We start from the raw sequence: 20,787 nt of genomic DNA, 5'->3' as shown, positions 1-20,787 counted from the left end.
AGTAATTCTTTTTTGCACCCAAGCCTTTTGGGCTTAAACCTTTTGCCGTTGCTTCGGTCCCTGTCTAAGAAGTGACGGTCCTCATGCTTTACATAGGTTTAAGCCTGTGAACTCTCAAGAAATTAGTTCTATTATTTAGCCTCTCATTCTTTTAAATTGTAGACAAACGACCCTGACCAGTATCAGCCTTTGCTGCTGTGCATGATGCATTCTTTGCTTCATCAGCCCATTTAGACCTGAGGGCCATTTGAAAAACGGGGAAAAAAGGTTTTCTGAAAAACTTCAAATCTTTATTCAAAAATAAATAAATGATAATCTTGCTATATACTGTATATAACAACAACTACACACAGAGGTGTTCCTGGCTTGAAAGGTATAATAACGTATATGTGTTCCAGGTCTAAGAAGGTCGGCTCATTAAATGTTTGAAATACCCTACATGACCATGGGGAATGTCTAAAATGGAATTTTGATAAGCCTGGCAGGGATGCGTGCCTCATTGTCTGAACAGGAGTGTTTATGAGTTTATACCATCGTTAGGTAAAGTGCTGTATACCATCGTGTGGCATTCAAATTGAGATTCAAATTAGCCCGGTGATGTCAATCTAAACTAGGTCTTTACTGTGGTGATGTTGGATGCCAGTCAAGTCCATTCTCTTGACTTCTCTGTCCATGTTTTTATTCCCCCACTTGTCCTCTGAGGTGAACTACTGTAACTACTGTTCATACTGTATGTACAAAATGTTGGCCATTCTCACGTATGAACTGTGGACAATGTCCAGAGGATGAGGTCCAGACATTGTCCAGAGTCGCCCTTTCACAACTTTAGCGTTTAAGAGGAGATTGTCTGTGGCAGAAGTATTCTCAAATACTGTAAATCAGTGGTGGAAAGTAACTTAAGTAAATTTACTCAAGTACTCGACTCCAACATCACATCAGAGGCAAATATTGTATTTTTTACGCCACAACATTTGTTTGAAAACTTTACAAGTTGCTTTATACATATAGATTATTACAAAACATACATAAACAGCATGTTAAGCCCTATTTTATACTTTAAACTGTTGATGTGTTGTGAGATTGCAGGGGCTATTTTCAAAAGAGTGACAAACTTTGAAAGCTTTAGAATTTTCTTTTTTGTGAAATAGAACATTCAGCATAATACCAGGGGGTCCCCAGCTAAATTAGTTAACATAGTGTCAAAATAATTATAACCACTTACCTTTGGCCATTCAAAAGTAGCAGATATACAAGCTCATAGTGCGGCACAGAGTGCCGTGCTATGAGCTTATAGATCTGCTATTTTTTTTAAATCTTGAAAATGTGTGCATATCTTTGAATATATATATTTTCAAGATGGGGGTCCGCGGCCAAATGTATATCAATTTAGGGGTCCTTGACATGAAAAAGGTTGAAAACCACTGGATTAAATCGATGAGTTGGATTTAACGGTAGCACCCCTGATGTCGTTCGTGTGATGCAGGTGATGCGGGAGGGCTCGTCGGACGCGCTCAGTGGCCTGTACGACGCGGCCGTGGACAAGCTGGACGCCCTGAAGCGGGACTACGAGGCGCTGAGGAAGCGCTACAACGAGAAGACGGCGGTCCACAACGCCGACCTGAGCCGCGTGGAGCACGCCGACGAGGAGGGCCGGCGGCTGCAGAAGCAGGTGGACATGCTGCTGCAGCAGAGGGACGCTGCCATCCACTACCAGCAGCAGTACTCCTCCTCTGTGAGGAGGTAAGGATGGGGCAAATACACACACACACACACACACACACACACACACCACGGCATCCCTTGGGTTGCGACCAGCGTTTTACTAACCGTTCTCAGTAGCGGGGGCGGGCCAGGAGGACAGTACTCCATGGTGGAAAATAATGCTTGGCGCTGGCATTGCCTGGGGGGGGGGCGATAATTTAGGATTCTGTGCCGATTCTGGTACATAACTCTGACGGGGCGGAGTTGGCTCAAGCGAACTTTGTAGCGTTCAGCACAGCAACTCGGTGCTTCTCGTGGCTGAAGTTCGCTTGAAACTGCGGCCCTCCGTCGCGATCCAAAACTATACTGTATCGGCGAAAAAAAAGTAGTCCGCGGTTGTTGGAAAAACTAATGTCTTAAGTGGGAGTCGAGGGTTGGAAGTCTAGTAATTAACGAGGTAAGCCACTGAGGCCCGTGCTGAGATTGGGTATTCGGGCTGTATTAGAATCTGACAACGGCCACCGTTCCCAACTCTTCTAATGTAGAGCGAAAGAAAAAATGGCAAAAGTAGCAGATCTACCAGCTCAAAACGCGTCGCTGCTCGCCGCGTTTCGAGCTTGTGGATCTGCTACTTTTGATGCTTTTGTGTGACGCTGCTGTGTGATCAAGTAGGGCGTTAACACATTGACTGCATTAAAACATCGTTTTTCATCCCCATGCCAGCGGTTTTTACCTTATATTGACGATCCACAGAGACCCACGGCAGCCGCGTTGTGTACACAGGTGTCTGGGGGAGGGGGAGGGTCTCCTCTATCCTCCGGAACAAGCATTTTGTAACCGCGATCGGCCATTTTGTTGCTACCGGCCGTTGAATAAGGCTTGTTTTCACACCCCAAAAAAATAATCCGAGCTACATGTGTTTTCCTACAACTGATAACATAGGAGTGGACGGAAGTGTAATTTTTTGGGATGACGTCACATCTGTCCAATCCTTCTTTCAGAGTCGAGGGAAAAAAAAAATGTTTTGGAAAACGTCCTTTGCAGGCAAAAAAGTTTGAATATGGATATACTGTATATGAATATTATTTTTTATCTAAATATGTATTATTCTCTACATGGCCCTCATGTCTATAGCCTCCCCAAGACCAACCAGTAGGGGTCAGCAGTGACGGGGACTAAAAGGGGGAATTGGGAATTGGCATAATGACAAAATTAATTACAATTAACAACAACAACAACAAAAAGCTCTCTGTGTTCTTTGCATCAGGTTTGACTCCACGCAGCAGGAGCTGTCCAAGGCGGCGTCCCAGAACAAGGAGCTGCAGAGGGAGATGGAGCGGCTGCAGGCGGAGACCACGCGCCTCAAGGCGGGGCAGCTCAAGGCCGCCAAGGACTGCGACAAGTACAAGGAGGAGCGCGACTCCGTGTTCAACGAGTACCGGCTGATCATGAGCGAGCGCGACCAGGTGATCAAGGAGGTGGACAAGCTGCAGACGGGCCTGGAGGCGGCCGAGGCCAAGCTGAAGAACACCTCCTCGGAGAGACGCGTGGCCAGCGAGGAGCTGGAGGCTCTGCGGCAGGTAAACGAACGCCTCAGTGGAACTGCTCATTTAACCGGGAGCCAGCGAACGCGGAAACGCTAATAAACCGCTGACATTTGGGGAAAGCAAAAAAACGGGCTTTGGTGTTCCGTGCACATGGTAATGGTCAATGGCTGTGTGCAAATGCAGATCAATTGCTCTAGCCCATTGGTTCTCAAACTGGGGTCCGGGGACCCCAAGGGGTACTTGAGGGGGTTCCAGGGGGTCCCCAGCTAAATGATAGATAGTTAGGAACCAAATTGACCCAAATGGTCCGTTAGGGTCCATTTGGTTCCATTTGGACACTCTCAGAGTTACATTAACATTGATTTTACAATAAAGTGGGGTCCCAGAGAAATAAATGCCATTAAATGGGGGTCCGTAGCCCTAATGCATGTCAAACTGGGGGTCCTTGAAATTCAAATGGTTGAGAATCACTGCTAGAGCCGTAAAAATCTTCTCTTTATGAGGGTCCCTGGCATATCTTTTCAAATGGGGGTCCGCGGGCTAATAAGTGTCAATTTGGGGGTCCTTGACATGAAAAAGTTTGAGAACCACTGCTCTAGCCAATGAGGAGAACCGGGCAGAAGAGATTTTGGGCTCACCACACGCACAGAGCTTTGTAGAATTATAGGATGTTGATAGGATGATGATGATGATGATTGTACGTAAGTACAGTAGTACCCGGGACTGCAGTTATGCACACTACACAGAACGTTTTATGGCTAACAGAAAGCTCATACCGCTGTGTGTAAAAAAAAAAGAAGCAAAAAAGGTGCTGATGCTTGTTTAATTAAGTGACCATGATATAAGAGTGATTATAACAAGTAAGACGAGCTGGAAGCGAACGCAGCTCCAAAATATTGTGTATTTAAGGACGTGTGTGCGTGTTTTGACTGTAGCTGCACTCTGGCGCACTCTGTGGCTGCACACAGGCAGTGCACGCACAGTATTGCACACAGAGACACACACACACAAGCCGAGCAGAGTTTCATAGTATGCTCCACTTGGGCGCGTTCGCAACAAAAGACTAAACATTTCTTCTGCAAACCATTCAACCAGCCCTTGATATCATTGTATCTCCTATTTAACGATACAGTTTTATTGTCATTCTACTTTACATAAATGCACAGTGAAGTGCAAACAGGCAATGAATGAAGCCATGCATTATCAATTATCACCGTACACAGTATTATCCAGAGATACGTAACGGTCCATTTCTACACTTAAAAATATTACTCTGTCTGGATATACTGTATAGCTGAAGTATAATATGGTCAACCCATTAAAACCGGGAAGGAATCTGTGTCATTTTAGATTTTAACCACTTTAACCACTATTTTATACTTTGGCTATTCAAAAATAGCAGATCTACAATATAATATATATATATATATATAGATATATATATATATATATATATATATATATATAAAAAAAAGTGAACATTTGTGCAAATCTTTGAATATGTATATTTTTTTAAGCGAACATTTGTAGAATATTTTGTTTCAGGGACCCCAGAAGTATTGAGTTACAAATGTTTGCTTTAAAAAGTATATATTCAAAGATTTGCACAAATGTTCAATTTCCCCCCCCAAAAATAGCAGATCTACAAGCTCAATGTGCGACACTTGGTGCCACGCTATGAGCTTGTATATCTGCTATTTTTTAATAGCCAAAGACATCTTAAAATGACACCGATGCGTTCCCGGGTTAATGGGTTAAAGTGGCTCAACAGATTGTGATGCTATATCAACACATTTTGCTTGGGGATCCCCTGGCTCTCCCCCCCCCCCCCCCCTCCCCTCCCCTTGGCCTAATGAATACCTAAACCATGTGGTTAAAAACAGGAGCTGGGCTCTGCGCTGGTGGACCGAGACCGGGCCATCTGCGAGAAGAACGAGCTGCTGGAGAAGTACTGCCACGAGGTGAAGGACAAGGCCGAGGCCCAGAAGGAGCTGAGCCAGGCCTGCAAGGACATGGAGATGGTCCGCGAGGAGAGGGACGTGGCCCGCAAGGAGCGCACCGAGGCCATCATCCAGAGGGACCAGCTACTCCGGGAGTACTACCAGGCCAGACAGGTTGGTGGTACTGTAGTGTAGTAGGCCTCAGATAAAAGCTAAAAAAACTCTGTTTGCTGCTCTGGGGGGATACCAAGCCAGACAGGTTTGTACTGTAAGGCCACTGTTTCCCAAAAACTGGGCCACGGACCCATTTTTATGGGTGGCAGGTTAATATCCCCTTTTCCCTTTGTTTTCCCAATATTTTTCCATTTTCTTCAATTCAAAAGATTAAAAAAAAATCTAAATCTTTCAGAAAAAAATGAAATGAAAAAATAATAAAATAAATTCCATGAATATATATATATTTTAAGAAGTTGTGAAAATAGCTGATCTACAAGCTCACAACTGTGAGCTTGTAGATCTGCTATTTTCACTAGTTTTGGTCCCGGGGAGACATCACATTTCTCTTTTAGGTCTCGTTTGAGAACCAGTGCTGCAGGGCCTCAAATCAAAGCTAAATAGCTTTCTGTTTGCTGTTGCCTTTTATTGAGATAGAAAATAATCTGCACTGTATTTATTTTCTTGTCTTTCTAGGGTAATGTGTTTATTTTGCTGTCTTGATGTCTTAATGCTTAATGTTTTATGTAAAGCACTTTAAATTGCCTTGTTGAAACGTGCTAATAAACTTGCCTTGTACACAACAACAACAGCAACAACAAACACAAATTGTTAATCACAATTATTTGTATGACAAGCCCTGTAACAAGGCCTATTACATAATCGTCTAATCTCAATTATCTTTGCATAATCGCCATAATTGTCATTATTGTTTCCATTTTGATATATATATATGATATATGATTTAATATATAAAAAAAGCAGAAATAGCAGATCTACAAGCATAGATCTGTAAGCTTTTACATCAGCTGTTTCTGATTTTGTTTTGTAAAATGTGTAAAATTATTATATATGTCAATAATTTCTTAGTATATTTAAGTTATATATATAGTTTTCATATCTGCCTTGTGCAATATTTTGGATTACAAAGCCTAAAAAGCATTAAGAAATATATTTTGTATTCATATGTTTCAAAGCTCAATGCCAAAAACACAATTAAATCGTTCATCGCAATTATTTGAGTGACAATTAATCGTCAACTTAAATTTGTAATCGTGACGGCCCTGTATGACACTTACTGTAAGTAAAATTTCATGATGGTGTTAGCCCTGCAGTTTGGTAGACGGAGAGACAGACAGACAGATGTATCACTACCGATGGAGGCGTTTGATTAATTTCCCCCGCTGACCAGTTAATCCGTTCATCCCTTCTCATATAGGATAATGGGATGGTTCCTCTCACAGCTGCTTGGGTTTTCACCAGCCCTTTCCACCATTATTTTCACCACCAGCAGCACGTAGTACCACTAGTACATTTACTCAAGTACAATTCTTATGTGTACTACTACTTTTACTTTACTTGAGTATTCCAATTCCTTGATACTTGATACTTTTTACTCCACCACATTTATTTTACAGCTTTCGTTTCTAGCGACTTTGCAGGTTTAGATTATTAGTAATTAACTAATTATTAATAAAAACTCCTACACTTTTTGAAACACAGCCAAGTGGTTAATGATCTATAATTACAGTGCAATAACATGATGTATGTGATTCTGAAATGGCCATTCTGCATAGTGAGCACTTTTTTATGTATATTTGATTATAATATTTGGCACAGTACTAATACGATTTTGAATGCACTTTTTCTTGTAGCAAAGTATTTTTACCCTGTGACTTTTAAGTCCAATAACTGAGTACTTTCTAGTCAGCCACTACGATACATTAGTGCGTGGACATCCGTTTTCCAGGGGAAAGTAATGGTCTGTCCAATCTGGCCCGATGGAGACCGGAGGATCCCTGCATTAGGAAATTAACAGCGTTAACCCATTCAATCCGGGAACGCATCTGTGTCATTTTAAGATTTATTTTGCTGTTTAAAAATAGTAGATATGCAAGCTCATAGCGCGGCACTGAGTGCCGGACTATGGGCTTGTAGATCTGCTATTTTTTTTAGAAAAAACATGAACATTTGTGCAAATCTTTGAATGTCTTTTTTAAAGCAAACATTTCTAACTCAAATCTTTGCTTCTGGGGATTCTACAAATGTCTTCTAAATCCTAACAGTTTTTTGAAAAAACCTATGTTGCTATAATGATATCAGTGGTTCTCAAACTTTTTCATGTCAAGGCCGTGGACCCTCATCTCAAAATATGTTGTTCCAGGGACCCACCAGAAGCAAAGATTTGAGTTACAAATGTTCGCTTTAAAAAATATATATTTTCAAAGATTTGACACACATTTTTCACGATTTTTCAAAAAATAGCAGATCTACAAGCTCATAGCGCGGCACTGAGTGCCGCGCTATGAGCTTGTATATCTGCTATTTTTGAATGGCCAAAGAAATCTAAAAATGACACACAGATGCGTCCCCGGATTGAATGGGTTAAGCGGCTAACTGGCCTCTTCTGACAGTGAGACGGAGAGCGATGAACAATAAAAAATCGTCAATGTCGGAGAAGAAAGCTTGTATGTCCTAAACCGTTACTTTTTCTTTCCGTTTTAAGAAAATAGAGTAGACGATGTGACACGTTGTGAGCTCGCAGTTCGGCTATTTTCACTACTTATGTGCAACACTCTTGTAGGAGGGCGTTAACTTACGGAAAAAACATTAAAAAGTCTAAACGTGCAGATACAAGGTTTCTGCCCAAACTAAATGTGCTGCCTCTGAAGGAGATAATTAAAGCGGCCCGCATTAAAACGGCAAAGCTAATGGAATTGATTTAGCCCTGTACATTACTCATCATGCCTGCAGTATGACTCAGTTAATCACGTTGGACTAACAGTTTTTGAGCTGGTAGAGACATATATTAGTGTAATGTATGTATTTTTTTTTAAAATATCTAATCCTTTCCGAATCCAAATCCCTTTTTCAGTTATCCCGGTCTTTTTTATAATCAGCTCTCCATCTGTGTGTGTGTGTGTGTGTGTGTGTGTTTGTGTGTGTTTGTGTGTCTGTGCTCGCGTGCAACTTAAATACACAAAGAAATGACTTACAATGACTGTAGTGATTATATGATTCACTTTATATGGCTATCATGTTGTTGCTGATTCGGAAAGCACTTTGCTTTTGTTTACTGTTGCTGTTGTTCTTTTAAATGTGTTATATAAATACATACGACTTGACTTTCTTGGTATTAATAAGGACTCGAGCATTACACGGGTTTAATGAATCACTTTCAACCCGGCATCACTACTTTGGGCATGTCATTATAGGCGAAAATGTCCAAAATATGTTCATGGTACGACAAAGTATTTAGGGCTTAAGTGGTGAACCCATTAAAACATCCGTGTGATTTTACATAATTTTGCATCAAAATCTTTTAACCACTTTAACCATATTTTATACTTTGGCTATTAAAAAATAGCAGATATAAAAGCTCTTAGCGCATCACTTTGCAGATCTATGAGCTTGTAGATTTCTTATTTTTGAAAAAAAAGAAATTGTACAAATCTTTGAATATAATATATATATTTTTTAAACGAAAATGTTTAGCTCAAATCTTTGCTTCAGGGGGTCCCTGGAACAAAATATTTTGAGATGGAGGTCCGCGGCCAAATGCATATAATCTTGGAGGTCCTTGACATGAAAACGTTTGAGAACCACTGATACATAGCAACATCAGGTTTTTCAAAAAACTGTTAGGATTTTAGAAGACATTTGTAGAATGGGCCTCAGGTCTTAACACACTCTTTGAGTACACCTCCTCCAACCTACTGCACATGCTTTCCTTTTTCCACAGAAACAAGACTCGGCCACTCTGGACATGGAGCGGGCCAACAAGGAGATCGAGATGCTGAGGAAGCAGTACGAGGCCATCTCCCAGGAGCTGAAGGAGGCCTCGCAGGAGGCGGAGGTGGCTAAGTGCCGACGGGACTGGGCCTTCCAGGAGAGGGACAAGATCGTGGCAGAGAGGGAGAGCATACGGTAATAATGAATCACTCATAGGCTTGGGTTGCGCATGGCGTCGCGCACCGAAAAGAGCCGACCTGCAAGCTCACAATATGCTGTGTTGTGCACTTGCAGATCTGCTATGACCGATACTCAAACACTGGCAAATCAGGCTTAAAGGGATAGTTCACCCGATTTTCTTTTTTTTTCCTATCGATAAGTCACCCCATGGAGACTTGAATTCATGGATATTCTTTAGTTTTTGTCGCATTCCTAAGCCAATAATTTGATGACCAGCGGACCGGTAGGCAGCGGTTCCGGTAGGAGAGACAAAGAGCACTCTTTGTGTCTCCTACCTTTTGTGTCTCCTACCTGAACCGCTGTCGGTCATCAAATTATTGGCTTAGGAATGCGACAAAAACAAAAAAATATCGTGAAGTCAAGTCTCCATGGGGTGACTAATCGATAGAAAACGAATAATGTTTTGGGTGAACTATCCATTTAATGCTGAGTTCACACTGGCAGCTACAAAGTCTGCCATTCATTTTCAAAGGAAGCCAGCAGCATGATGAAGATACAAACTGACCTCACGTAACCAGTAGCTTTTGATGCTCGCTACAAATTGTAGCGAAATATAACTTACACGAAATGTAACACTAACAGCTACAAAGCTACTGTTACTTTTCAGGAAATGGGGGGGGGGGGGGGGGGGAATATAACCCCCTAGGCGGGCTCACTAACCATTCAGCTATGGCCGCCCCTCTCTCCCTCTCTCTCTTTTAGTTAGTGTTCACCCATTCTCTGAACGTGAGCACCTCTGCTGGTAGTGTCGAGGAGTGACAACGTCTTTTCAGGGGCAAAACAGTGCATTTTTAATGGCAAAACAGGGAGGAAAACATGCATTTTCAGGGCGCTTTCAGGGAAAGAACAGTAAAGTGTGAAGTTTTGAAGTGGCACATCTGTAGACTGAAGTAATTAAAGCGGGTCATGTTTGCATGTTTGGAATTGTAACAGCTGAAATCAATAATACATCAGTATTCCGATATTAACCTGCGGGCCGCATTACGTGAAGGTGGGGGCCGCATGTGGCCCCCGGGCCGCCAGTTACCCATGTATGGTCTAGGATGTGGGAAATGTGTTTGTCACCTCATGACTCATGAGTGTGTGTGTTGTGTGTCCGACAGCACGCTGTGTGACAACCTGCGGCGTGAGCGAGACAGAGCCGTGAGCGACCTGGCGGACGCTTTGAGGAACCTGGACGACATGAGGAAACAGAAGAACGACGCGGCGCGGGAACTCAAGGAGCTGAAGTGAGTCGCTCCTCTATTTTCGTGCCATTGGGGCCGTGCGCCAAGCGTCTCTATGCCATGCATGTCGTTGGAAAAGACACACTGGAGCGCTGCTCTTCTGTCCAGTGGCGTGCACAGACATTTTGAGGAGCAGGTGCTCAAGTAAATTTTACTTTTTTTTGTTTAGTTGGTCTGCTCTTTTTTCCCTCTACACCTATACCTCTTTGCCAAAAATAGCCGATCTACAAGCCCACAACTGCGAGGCGTTGTGAGCTTGTAGATCTGCTATTTTTGGCTAAAGTTCTCCTCAGAAAAGGGATGCTAGGTACTCGAGTGGTTATGGTAAAAAGAAAAATCACATAAATTTGGCGGACCCCCTGTAGTAACTCTGAGGACCCCCTAGGGGTCCCAGGTCCCCTGTTGAAGACCCCTGCTGTAAACTGGAAAAAAAAATAAAAATCTTTTTTTCAAAAGGGCACATCTGGTCAAGAGGGCAAAGGGCAGGTGCTCTAGCACCACCTAGAGTCTATCTGTGCACGTCCCTGCTTCTGTCTGAGCACTTCACTTCAGTGCTCTCTGCGTCCAGCGTCTTTTGTTTTGAGTGCTCTGGGGCTCCACGAGCAGAACATATTTTAACTTTTAGGAGAGGAGCGCTTCGCATCGATGTCTTTTCCTATGCAGAGGGCTATTTACGAAACGTTTTAACAACACAAATCTGGTACAGGGCTCCCTGGCACAAAATATTTTCAGATGGGAGTCCGTGGACAAATGCATTTTAATTTGGGGGTCCTTTAAAACATTAAAACATTTGTTTAAAACACTTTAGGGAACAACACCAAATAAGCAACTACACTAAACAAACAAGCCCCCAAAAAAACGCAACCCGCAAACTACCAATATTTACAAGCGTAAAAGTCGCTTATAATAAGCGGACATGGCAACACTGATGATATCCAAAGTGCTCCGTCATTCATAAAACACTTTCGGTGGCCACGGCCCCATATATACAGGACTAGATCTTCACATTTCCATTTGTGTGGGAGACTTCAGACCGGATCGTTTGTGCCACCCAGTGGTGGCATCGTTTATGTCACTTACTGGATTTGAGTGCCATTCAGACCAATCATAGTAGTATGTGCATATTATAGAGTTTAGGGCGTTATGACTTCAAACCAATGCCATGGTTATTTCAAAGTTTTGCCTTGATTTACTATTAATGAACGATTGTAAAACAAAATGGCGAAAATAGACGATCTACAAGCTCACAATGCGTGGTGATGCGGCGTGCTGAGCTTGTTGATCGCCCATTTTCGCTATTTTTGTACGCCGCCATTGTACAATGAAGTATAATACAGAGTTAAGTGCTTAATCAAAATAATCGATTTAGTTGTTTATAAAAAACACATTTGAATTATGTCATGTCGATTCATTGATACGTAAAAAAAAACTGCTTCTACATTTTTCTATGAATCTACATATGCAAAATTAAGTCAGTTATTGGTTATAAATATCCGTTTTGATATGTTTTCAGTCTATTGTCCAGTCCTAACAGAGTTGTAAACTTCAGGGAGAAGATGGAAGACCAGCTGGAGAATGAAGCGAGGTATCGGCAGCTCATGGCCCACAGCTCACACGACTCTGCCATCGACACGGACTCCATGGAATGGGAGACGGAAGTCGTTGAGTTTGAGAAAGACAGAGTACGAACAGCTCCGCATGGTTTTCTACAAACGTAGCATGAAGCATGAAGTCCTTAAATCCAGGCTTGAAGTCATACTGTGTAACATGAATTTTAGTGGTCTGTTTTTGGTGACACCTCTTGTAGCTCCTTTGTCGTTACAGCGTTAAAATAGCTCTATATTCTGATTGCAAGCATCAGCTACAGAGTGTTTGTTCAGGAACAGGGGTCTCCCCGTCTCTCCAGCTCTTCATTAAATGGTACTTTAAGCTCAGGATACCAATTGGATCTAGTCGGGAGTGAAAACTCATACAGAATATTGGATAAACTAGTGAGATTGGAAGTGATGACAAAGAACTAAGCAGACAAAATTTGAGCGCTATAAAATTGAAGATGATAAATGGGTTTACTCTCCTGTTTAATTTCTGTTTATTAAAGCTATCGAGAGACATGGAGATTCCTGTTACTGACCAAACACTCTATAGCAATGATGGCCAAAAAATACCACTTACACTACCTTTAAATCTGATGAGACACTAATGCGTTAATCACAGCTCCATGGTTGTTCTTGTGTTCTCTTGTTTCAGGAGGACATGGATTTGAAGGCACTTGGGTTTGATATTGCTGAAGGGGTAAATGATTCATATTTACCAGGAGATTGTGGCATTTTTGTCAGTAAGGTGGATAAAGGAAGTATTGCAGAGGGAAGATTAAGGTAAGAACCAGTCCATTATATATCACGGTGCACGGCTACAGCATAGTTCTGCACTTTGAATCATTTCCCTCCAATAACAATGATTTGTTTGTTGGCTGTCTTTCTCCGTATAGGGTGAATGATTGGTTGCTGAAGATAAATGACGTAGACCTGACCAATAAGGATAGAAAACAGGTAAACATTAGGCAAAAGCTTGGCCTTTGAAGAAGAGTTCACTTCTTTTTTTGTGTGTTGAAAACGTCCAATAAATAAGGTTCAACTGCTAATACACATTGATGAAACTGTAATGTGTATTTGTAGTGCGGCAGTGCCTCTGCTTTGCCGCAAGATGGGGCACTTTCCTAATATTTTCTGTGGTCTCACTAGTATGATTGAGATTAAACACACTATTTATGTTGAAAATAGCATACCATTTATTATGCAGTACGTTGGTATGAGAGGACACAACCCTGGACTTTTTGGGGTTTTAGCCTCAGAACTGCTGTTAATTTCATACATTGTCAATGTATGTTTTTTTTTTGCTTTTCAAATAAACTGAACTAAACCAAACTAAACAATCAGGTGATCAAGGCGGTGCTCAGTGGAGAGGGAGTGATCAACATGGTGGTCCGACGGCGGAAGTCCCTCGGCGGGCGAATCGTTGCTCCTGTCCAGTTGAACCTCGTCGGTCACAAAGGTGAGCTCATCCCAGAATGTCCCTGGCTGAACCCCAATTTGTTTATCAGAATGGGTTGATAAAATGACAATAGAAATAATGGCTGTGTTGTCTTCCCATAATTAATGAACAATTATCATTCTTTTGTCTTCCCAGACTGTGGCATTGGGCTGGAGAGTGGAGTGTTTGTGGCATCTCTGTCTCCAGGCAGTCCAGCTGCCAAGGACAGTTGTCTCACTGTTGGGGACAGACTGTTAGCTGTAAGTTCACACTGTTAGCTTTTAAGCTTTACCCATTAAGACCTGAGGCCGATTCTACAAAGGCCTTCTAAATCAGTAGTTCTCACACTGGGCTCTGGTGCATGCCTCCTGGTTTTGCACGTTAACATTAACCTATAGTGCCCTCTAGTGTTGTGTAAGACACAATCTTAGCTCTGCAAAGTTGCCTTGGTTAGGGATCTTTTCTTTAACGATTTTTCTTTCTTTCTTTCTTTCTTTCTTTCTACCCAAAATTATATGTATTTGGCCATCTCAAAATGTTTTGTTCCAGGGATCCCCTGAATCAAAGATTTGAGTAAAAAAATGTTAGCTTTAAAAAAATATGTATGTTCAAAGATTTGTCACATTATTTTCACTGAAATGACACAGATGCATTCCCAGTTTTAATGGGTTAAACTGGGTGCAGATTTTGACAATGTACACGACAAGAGAAACAGAAGCGTTTGAAAAACTGAGGAAGACGAACAGGTCAAAAACGCATCATTAAAGGCTCTTACTGTACATTCATCAGAAAGTGCAGATGTTTCTTTCATCGTGCATATATGATGAGTGATCATGTGATATGTTTTTACCGTACTTCACAGATAAACGGAATTGCACTTGATAACAAGTCCCTGACCGAATGTGAAGCTCTGCTGAGGAACTGCCGCGAGTCCCTGAGCATATCCCTGATGAAGGTAAATTAAGTCTGCATTTACCACTATATAGAACACTGGTTCGAACCCCCACTAATGCCCCACTTTGGCATTGGTTGGGCCTCCCCATAACTCTGAGCATACAGGTAATGCTACATTATTAAACTGTTGCTAATGGTTTCTATAACCACTCAGAAGTTTGTAGTATTGTTCCATTTGGTTTTGTTAGTTTTAGTTTTACTACAACAGATGGAGAGCCAGGTGAAAGCCTTGAGTGTTTCTGTGTGGTGCTCGTTTATTTAGATGGGTAACCCCAATTTTGTGAGTCATTGCGCTCTTAGCATTGTTTTGATGTGGTGTAGAAGATGGATGGAACATTACCTTTTTTTAATGCTGGATGTCTCATCCTGGAATGAGTCACAGAGGGAACCAAACGTGTGTTGCCTGTAATTCTGTAAAGGTAACGGGATCAATCTCTCATTGAGTGTTTTCCTCCGCAGTTCCTCCCACACAGCTGCTCTGGGCAGAGTTTATTTGAAAGCTTGAGAGACTCAGAAAAGAGTTTGCCCTGCCGGCTGCACTCGTGTGAACTACACACCAAGAACTGCAGAAACGCCAAGCACAACAGCTCCACCCAAACCGACATCTACAGCCCCGACTCCAGCGGCAACGACGGCGTCCACAAAGACATGGCCGACACTTTGGACGGCAGCGGCGGTGGTGGCGGCTCGCCGTGCTACCACAAGCCCTTCTCCAGTAACTCCCTGCGCTCCCGCGGCCCCTCCTCCTCCTCCTCGCACCGGGGGGGCTCCTCCACCCCGCACAGTCCCTCTGAACCCCATCAGGAGTTCTGCTACAGGAGGGCGGAGATCCACCGGCGGCCCCCCGTCCTCACCGCCGTGGTCTCCGACTGCACCCCCCAGCAGCAGGCCTCTCCGGACAGAACGCAGGGAGGGGGCCCGCCGACGGAGAAGCCCGGCGGGGGCACGTGGCCCAAAGTGATGGCGGGCGTGGGAGGAGCCGCCGTACCCGAGTGCGCCCAGCTCTCCATCTACAAGAAGCCCAAGCAGCGCAAGTCCATCTTCGACGTGGACGCTTTCAAGAGGCCCGACGCTCCCCCCAAGCTGGACTACCTGTCTCTGTCGCAGCTGCCCAGGCACCACTCCCCGCAGAGCTCCAAGTCGTCGTCGGAGGCGGGTCCGGCGGGTCCGGCACCTCCGACGCCGCCCGCCCGGAGCGACTCGTTCCGGTTCAAACACCGCCAGCAGAACAGCTCGGCGTCCGACTCCACCATCACCACGGGCAACAACACCCCCTCCGTCTCCCCGGCCCAGCCACTAAGCCCACAGGTTAGACCTGTCTCTATTAGTACATAATCGCCTGAGCATAATCATTTGAGATAATCGCAGTTATTTTTGCATAATCGCCGGAATTGTTTCCATTCATCTGCATGAATTAATATGTCAAGAAATTGCGAGAGACCGAGACGGCCGGTCATCAAAATATTGGCTTAGGAATGCGACAAAAACTAAAAGATCGCCATGAATTCAATGCTTCATGGAGTGTGTAATTGATAGAAAATAAGTAATGTTTAGGGTGAACTACTCCTTTTAATGCCCAAAGCACAATTAAATCGTCAATTGCTATTATTTGTACAACAATAAATGATCAAGTAAAATGTCATGATCCTGACAACCCCACCCACAGGACAGCGGGGATGCGGGGAAGCAGCACTACTACGCGGACGTGTCGTCTTCGGGGGAGTCCAAGACCGGCTCCAGGAAGCCCGCTGAGGAGGAGGGGGCGAGCAGGCAGAGGACGGAGGAGCAGGACAGGAAGCGCTACCGGCCCAAGTCTGCACCGGCGCTACGGCGAAACGTCACCCCTCTGCACATCCCCATCCCTATCCAGGTAGGTCAAGTTTAAAGCGGATATGTCAAGTTTAAAACCTAGCGTCCCTATCGGCTCTCTGCATAACTTTAGTACCAGTTTCCCAGAAGGTGGCATATCATGATTCCTGTTCCAGTTCATTTTTGATTACCTCTGCCTTCACATGTGTTTTTTCCTTGGGTGACCCTCTCCAAAATTGGGTGACCCTCTTCAAAATGTATTAAATTGATTAGGGGCCATGACACCTCACAACTAATCTGGGAAAAATCTTCTGAAAAAAAATATGAGAGATGAATATGTGTCTTGAGAGATTACCCCACAACTGACCAGGTGGCACCATGATTTGTGTTGCTTATATTAGATAATATTTCTACTCATAATTTTGCATGTTATGTATTTCCTACGAAGTTTAGCGGCCACGGAACACATCTTGAAGGGTCATTATGACAAATTATCAGCTGTATCTATGAGCCTATAAGAAACCTTAATCTCAGAAATACTCCCCAAAAAGTTATATTTCATATTAAACGACTTAAACCCAATTTATTTAACCCATGATTAAGACCTGGAACGCATCTGTGTCACTTTAGATTTCTTTGGCTATTCAAAAATAGCAGATATACAAGCTCATAGTGCGGCACCGAGTGCCGCACTATGAGCTTGTAGATCTGCTATTTTTGAAAAATCTTTTCGATTTTTTTCCAAAAACTGTTAGGATTTAGATTTTTTTTAAAGAATTGCCCCAGGTCTTTGCCCCGGGGTCTATACTTGGTCCCCTCCTTTTTCCCCGCCACACTAAATCTCCAATCTCCAAAAATAACCAGCGGTATGTACTGTATGTTGTCATGTGCAGGTCCAGAATTTCTCTACGAGTGACGAGCAGTCCCCAGAGCCGGTGGACCTGGTGCGTTTCTCTCCCATGCGCTCCCATCGCTACAGCATGCCCTTCGTACCCCCAGGCTACAGCAGCACCATGTCGGCACGTAAGTCCCTCCAATTGGCCGTCCTAACCGTGGGCTTCAACTTCAACGCATCTCTGTCACTTTAGATTTCTTTGGCTATTTTTTGAATAAAGTCATGAAAATGTGCGCAAATCTATATATTTTTTAAGCTAACATTTTTACTCAAATCTTTGCTTCTGGGGATTCTACAGTTTTATGAAAAAACGTATGTTGCTATAATAAGTGGTTCTCAAACTTTTTCATGTCAAGGACCCCCCAAAATGATATGTATTTGGCCATCTCAAAAGGTTTTTTCCAGGGACCCCCCAGAAGCAAAGATTTGAGTTAAAAATGTTTGCTTTAAAAATATATATATTCAAAGATTTGCACAAATCTCAGCGACTCAATGAATATGTGTATTTTATTTGATTGTTTCATAATCGACTAAATTGATTTGCACAATTAACTGTTACAGTCTTATTGGACTTCACGGTCCAAATACGAACAACATACAGTATGATATATTTTATGTTTGTTTGTTCCTTGTATATACAGTATATTCAATTGAACATTATCTGTAGACATGTAGTACTCAAGCCTAGAAATAATTATAACTTAATTGATAAGTGTTTGAATTTGAAGTGATTGTGATCAGCCTAGAGGTTAAATACATAATATCATCTCTGCTTCCGACTCTCCCCCCCCGCTCCGTGTCTCCTCTGCCGTCCAGACCCTCCCCACCGAGGCCTCGCCCCCTGCCCCGCTGTGACGGCTGTGATGAGGAATCCAGTCTACACCGCCTGGAGCCATGAGATCCAGGCCAGCAACTGTCCTCCTCCTCCTCCTCCACCTCCTCCTGGTCCAGGCGTCCACCCACAATCACACACCAGGTGCAGTGTTGCCATGTCCGCTTATTATAAGCGGCTTTGGGCTTGTTTTTCTGTAAGGTGGCATGTAAATATTGGTAGTTGCTTGTTTCTTAAGTGTAGTTGCTTGTTTGGGCTTGCTTCAAATTTGTATTTATTATTATTTAAACCAGTGGTTCTCAAATATTGCATGGACCCCCAAATTAATATGTATTTGTCCATAACCCCCCATCTGAAAATGGTTTGTGCCAGATTCGTGTTGTTAGAATGTTTCCAAAATCTTGCAGATATTCCATATTTGAAAAAAAAAAAATGCTTAAAAATATATATATATTGCAGATCTTCAAGCTCATAGTGCAGCACGAAGTGACGTGCTATGCGCTTGTATATCTTCTGTTTTTGAATAGCCAACCAATGTGCTATATACTGTATATATAGCTTAACTTCGAAGGATTAGACCCTTCCTCACCCTGTAGTCAGCCCAACTCCTTATCCAGGCATCAGTCATATCAAAACTTGACTATTGTAACTCTCCTTACTGGCCTCCCGGCATGTGCACTTAAGCCTCCCCAAATGATCCAAAATGCAGCAGCACGCTTGGTCTTCAACCAGCCAAAATGTTCACATGTCACCCCCCTTCTCCGCTCCCTCCATTGGCTCCCAGTTACTGCCCGCACAGAGTACAAAACACTGACGTTGGCCTACAAAGCAACCAGGTATGGCACCCCCCGTATATTCAAAGCCCGATCCAACCCTACAACCCCTCCCGCTCTCTCAGATCAGCTAACACAGGGAAGCTGACAGAACTTTCTCTAAAACATCCTGGACAACGCTCCACACGTCCCAGACTCTTCTCCCTCCTGGCTCCCAAACTATGGAATGAACTCCCCATTGCAATAAGAACTAGTGCAGACTCACTCCCAATCTTCTGCCATAATCTGAAGACTCACCTCCTCAGACTCCACCTCAGCCCGTAGCACTTGCCCTAGCCTTGACGACCTTGCAGGATTATGCAAAGGCATGCAAAAAATGTAACTTAGATAGCATGTTATGTAGACATAGTGGCCCTCATTTATCAACGCGGTGCAGCCCGAATAATGAGCGTACGGCGAGATCACCGCACCTTTCGGCATTTATCAATATATCCTGACATGGGCTTCATCCTACCGTAGGCTGAAATCTCACGTCTGGTCGAGACCAGTTGTTGACGTTGGCTGCGCCCGTTTATTCCAATCTAGACCTGCGGAGCACCATTGTCTGACTGTCTGACAAGCATCTGGACACATAATCCACTCCTAAATGTGTATATCTACACTAATAAATAATCGCTGTGAAAATATATCATTTTATAAACTAATTTAAACAAACTGCTTTGACAGTCATTCGGTTAAGCTTGCAGATCTGCATTGGCTATTTGAAAATAGCAGATCTACAAGCTCACAACAGGTCGCATTGCGACGCGTTGTGAGCTTGTAGATCTGCTATTTTCAGCGTAGCAGCGCTACTGCGAGAGAAATTTCGGGAGCCCCGACCATCTTTTCACTGACAGTGAGGTCTACAAACTTACAGTAGCTTGTCCTATGTTATGGAGTTATGTCATAGAGAGTTATGTAGGCTACACACAACCTGGCTGGGTTAAGGATATAAACCCGGCGACGCTCCAATATTAACGTGGCGGCACGGAATCACTGCATTCCGCCCGAGTCTCATGTACCGCTACGCTACGGTTTACATGAAAGACAAAGTTGGGCGGGCGCGTGTGTGTGTGTGTGTGTGTGTGTGAGTGTGAGTGTGAGAGAGAGCGAGAGAGGGCGAGCGAGAGAGAGAGGCGTGTGCGTGTGCGTGTGTGGCGAGGCGAGGCGAGGCCAGCGGTGGAAACTGTTTATTATTGTCTTTTCATGCTTTTTTTGGGTCGTATTCTGGTTCTTCATGTCGTGAAGTCGGGCGTTTTGTGAATATTTAAGGGCGTGTTATTTAAGGGCGTGTTATTTAAATGACGCTCGTTTCAGCCGTGACATTTATCAACGCTGGGACCAAGTGTACGCTCGGATCAGCTGTGTAGGATGCGTTGATAAATGTGACTTCGACGTTGGTGTACGGCCGAATATATGAAAAAATATACGCCGGTTTATACGCTGCGTTGATAAATGAGGGCCAGTATGTATAGTTTCAATGCAGGCTGATGATAGGTTCTTGGTTTACGTATGTATTGTATGTATTAGTAATTATTAGATTATTGGTTTACTTATGTACTACTTTATTATTAGATTACTATTTTTATGCATTTGATGTATTATGATGTATTATCTTGTGTCCTTGCTTACTGTAAATCGCCCTGGATTAAGAGCGTCTGCTAAATGCCTAAACTGTAAACTCTAAACTGTAAACTCTAAAATGACACGGATGCTTTCCCAGATTGAATGGGTTAAAGTACTGGAGTACGTGCTTTTAAAAATACTTTGTTCTGATCCCAATGATAGCGGTCACCACTGTCGTGATTCAGGTTGTGGTATGGAGTCTGCCACCAACTTGAGTCTGAACTATTTTT

The 20,787-nt window shown here is 43.2% G+C and overlaps 1 protein-coding gene across 5 annotated transcripts in view; it reads left to right on the top strand.

Annotated features, from left to right (window-relative positions):
• The window catches only part of LOC311059881 (disks large homolog 5-like), a gene marked incomplete at its 3' end in the record, with an annotated part of 58,326 nt that overhangs the window by 22,048 nt on the left and 15,491 nt on the right, over positions 1-20,787 (top strand). For all 5 annotated transcript variants that reach the window (XM_084077983.1, XM_084077984.1, XM_084077981.1 and 2 more), the window contains 15 exons: positions 1,484-1,740; positions 2,969-3,281; positions 5,132-5,362; positions 9,144-9,328; positions 10,477-10,602; positions 12,149-12,281; positions 12,847-12,974; positions 13,088-13,148; positions 13,536-13,650; positions 13,786-13,889; positions 14,492-14,584; positions 15,043-15,891; positions 16,250-16,453; positions 17,286-17,415; positions 18,104-18,263. In XM_084077983.1, coding sequence (XP_083934109.1) covers positions 1,484-1,740; positions 2,969-3,281; positions 5,132-5,362; positions 9,144-9,328; positions 10,477-10,602; positions 12,149-12,281; positions 12,847-12,974; positions 13,088-13,148; positions 13,536-13,650; positions 13,786-13,889; positions 14,492-14,584; positions 15,043-15,891; positions 16,250-16,453; positions 17,286-17,415; positions 18,104-18,263 — 3,089 coding nt within the window. The remainder of the gene's footprint in view (positions 1-1,483; positions 1,741-2,968; positions 3,282-5,131; positions 5,363-9,143; positions 9,329-10,476; positions 10,603-12,148; positions 12,282-12,846; positions 12,975-13,087; positions 13,149-13,535; positions 13,651-13,785; positions 13,890-14,491; positions 14,585-15,042; positions 15,892-16,249; positions 16,454-17,285; positions 17,416-18,103; positions 18,264-20,787) is intronic.

The sequence above is a fragment of the Gymnoscopelus microlampas genome, assembly GCF_963454915.1.
Source record: "Gymnoscopelus microlampas genome assembly, chromosome: 14".
NCBI classification, from domain to species: Eukaryota; Metazoa; Chordata; class Actinopteri; order Myctophiformes; family Myctophidae; genus Gymnoscopelus; species Gymnoscopelus microlampas.
This window is presented reverse-complemented; position numbering and strand designations above follow the sequence as displayed.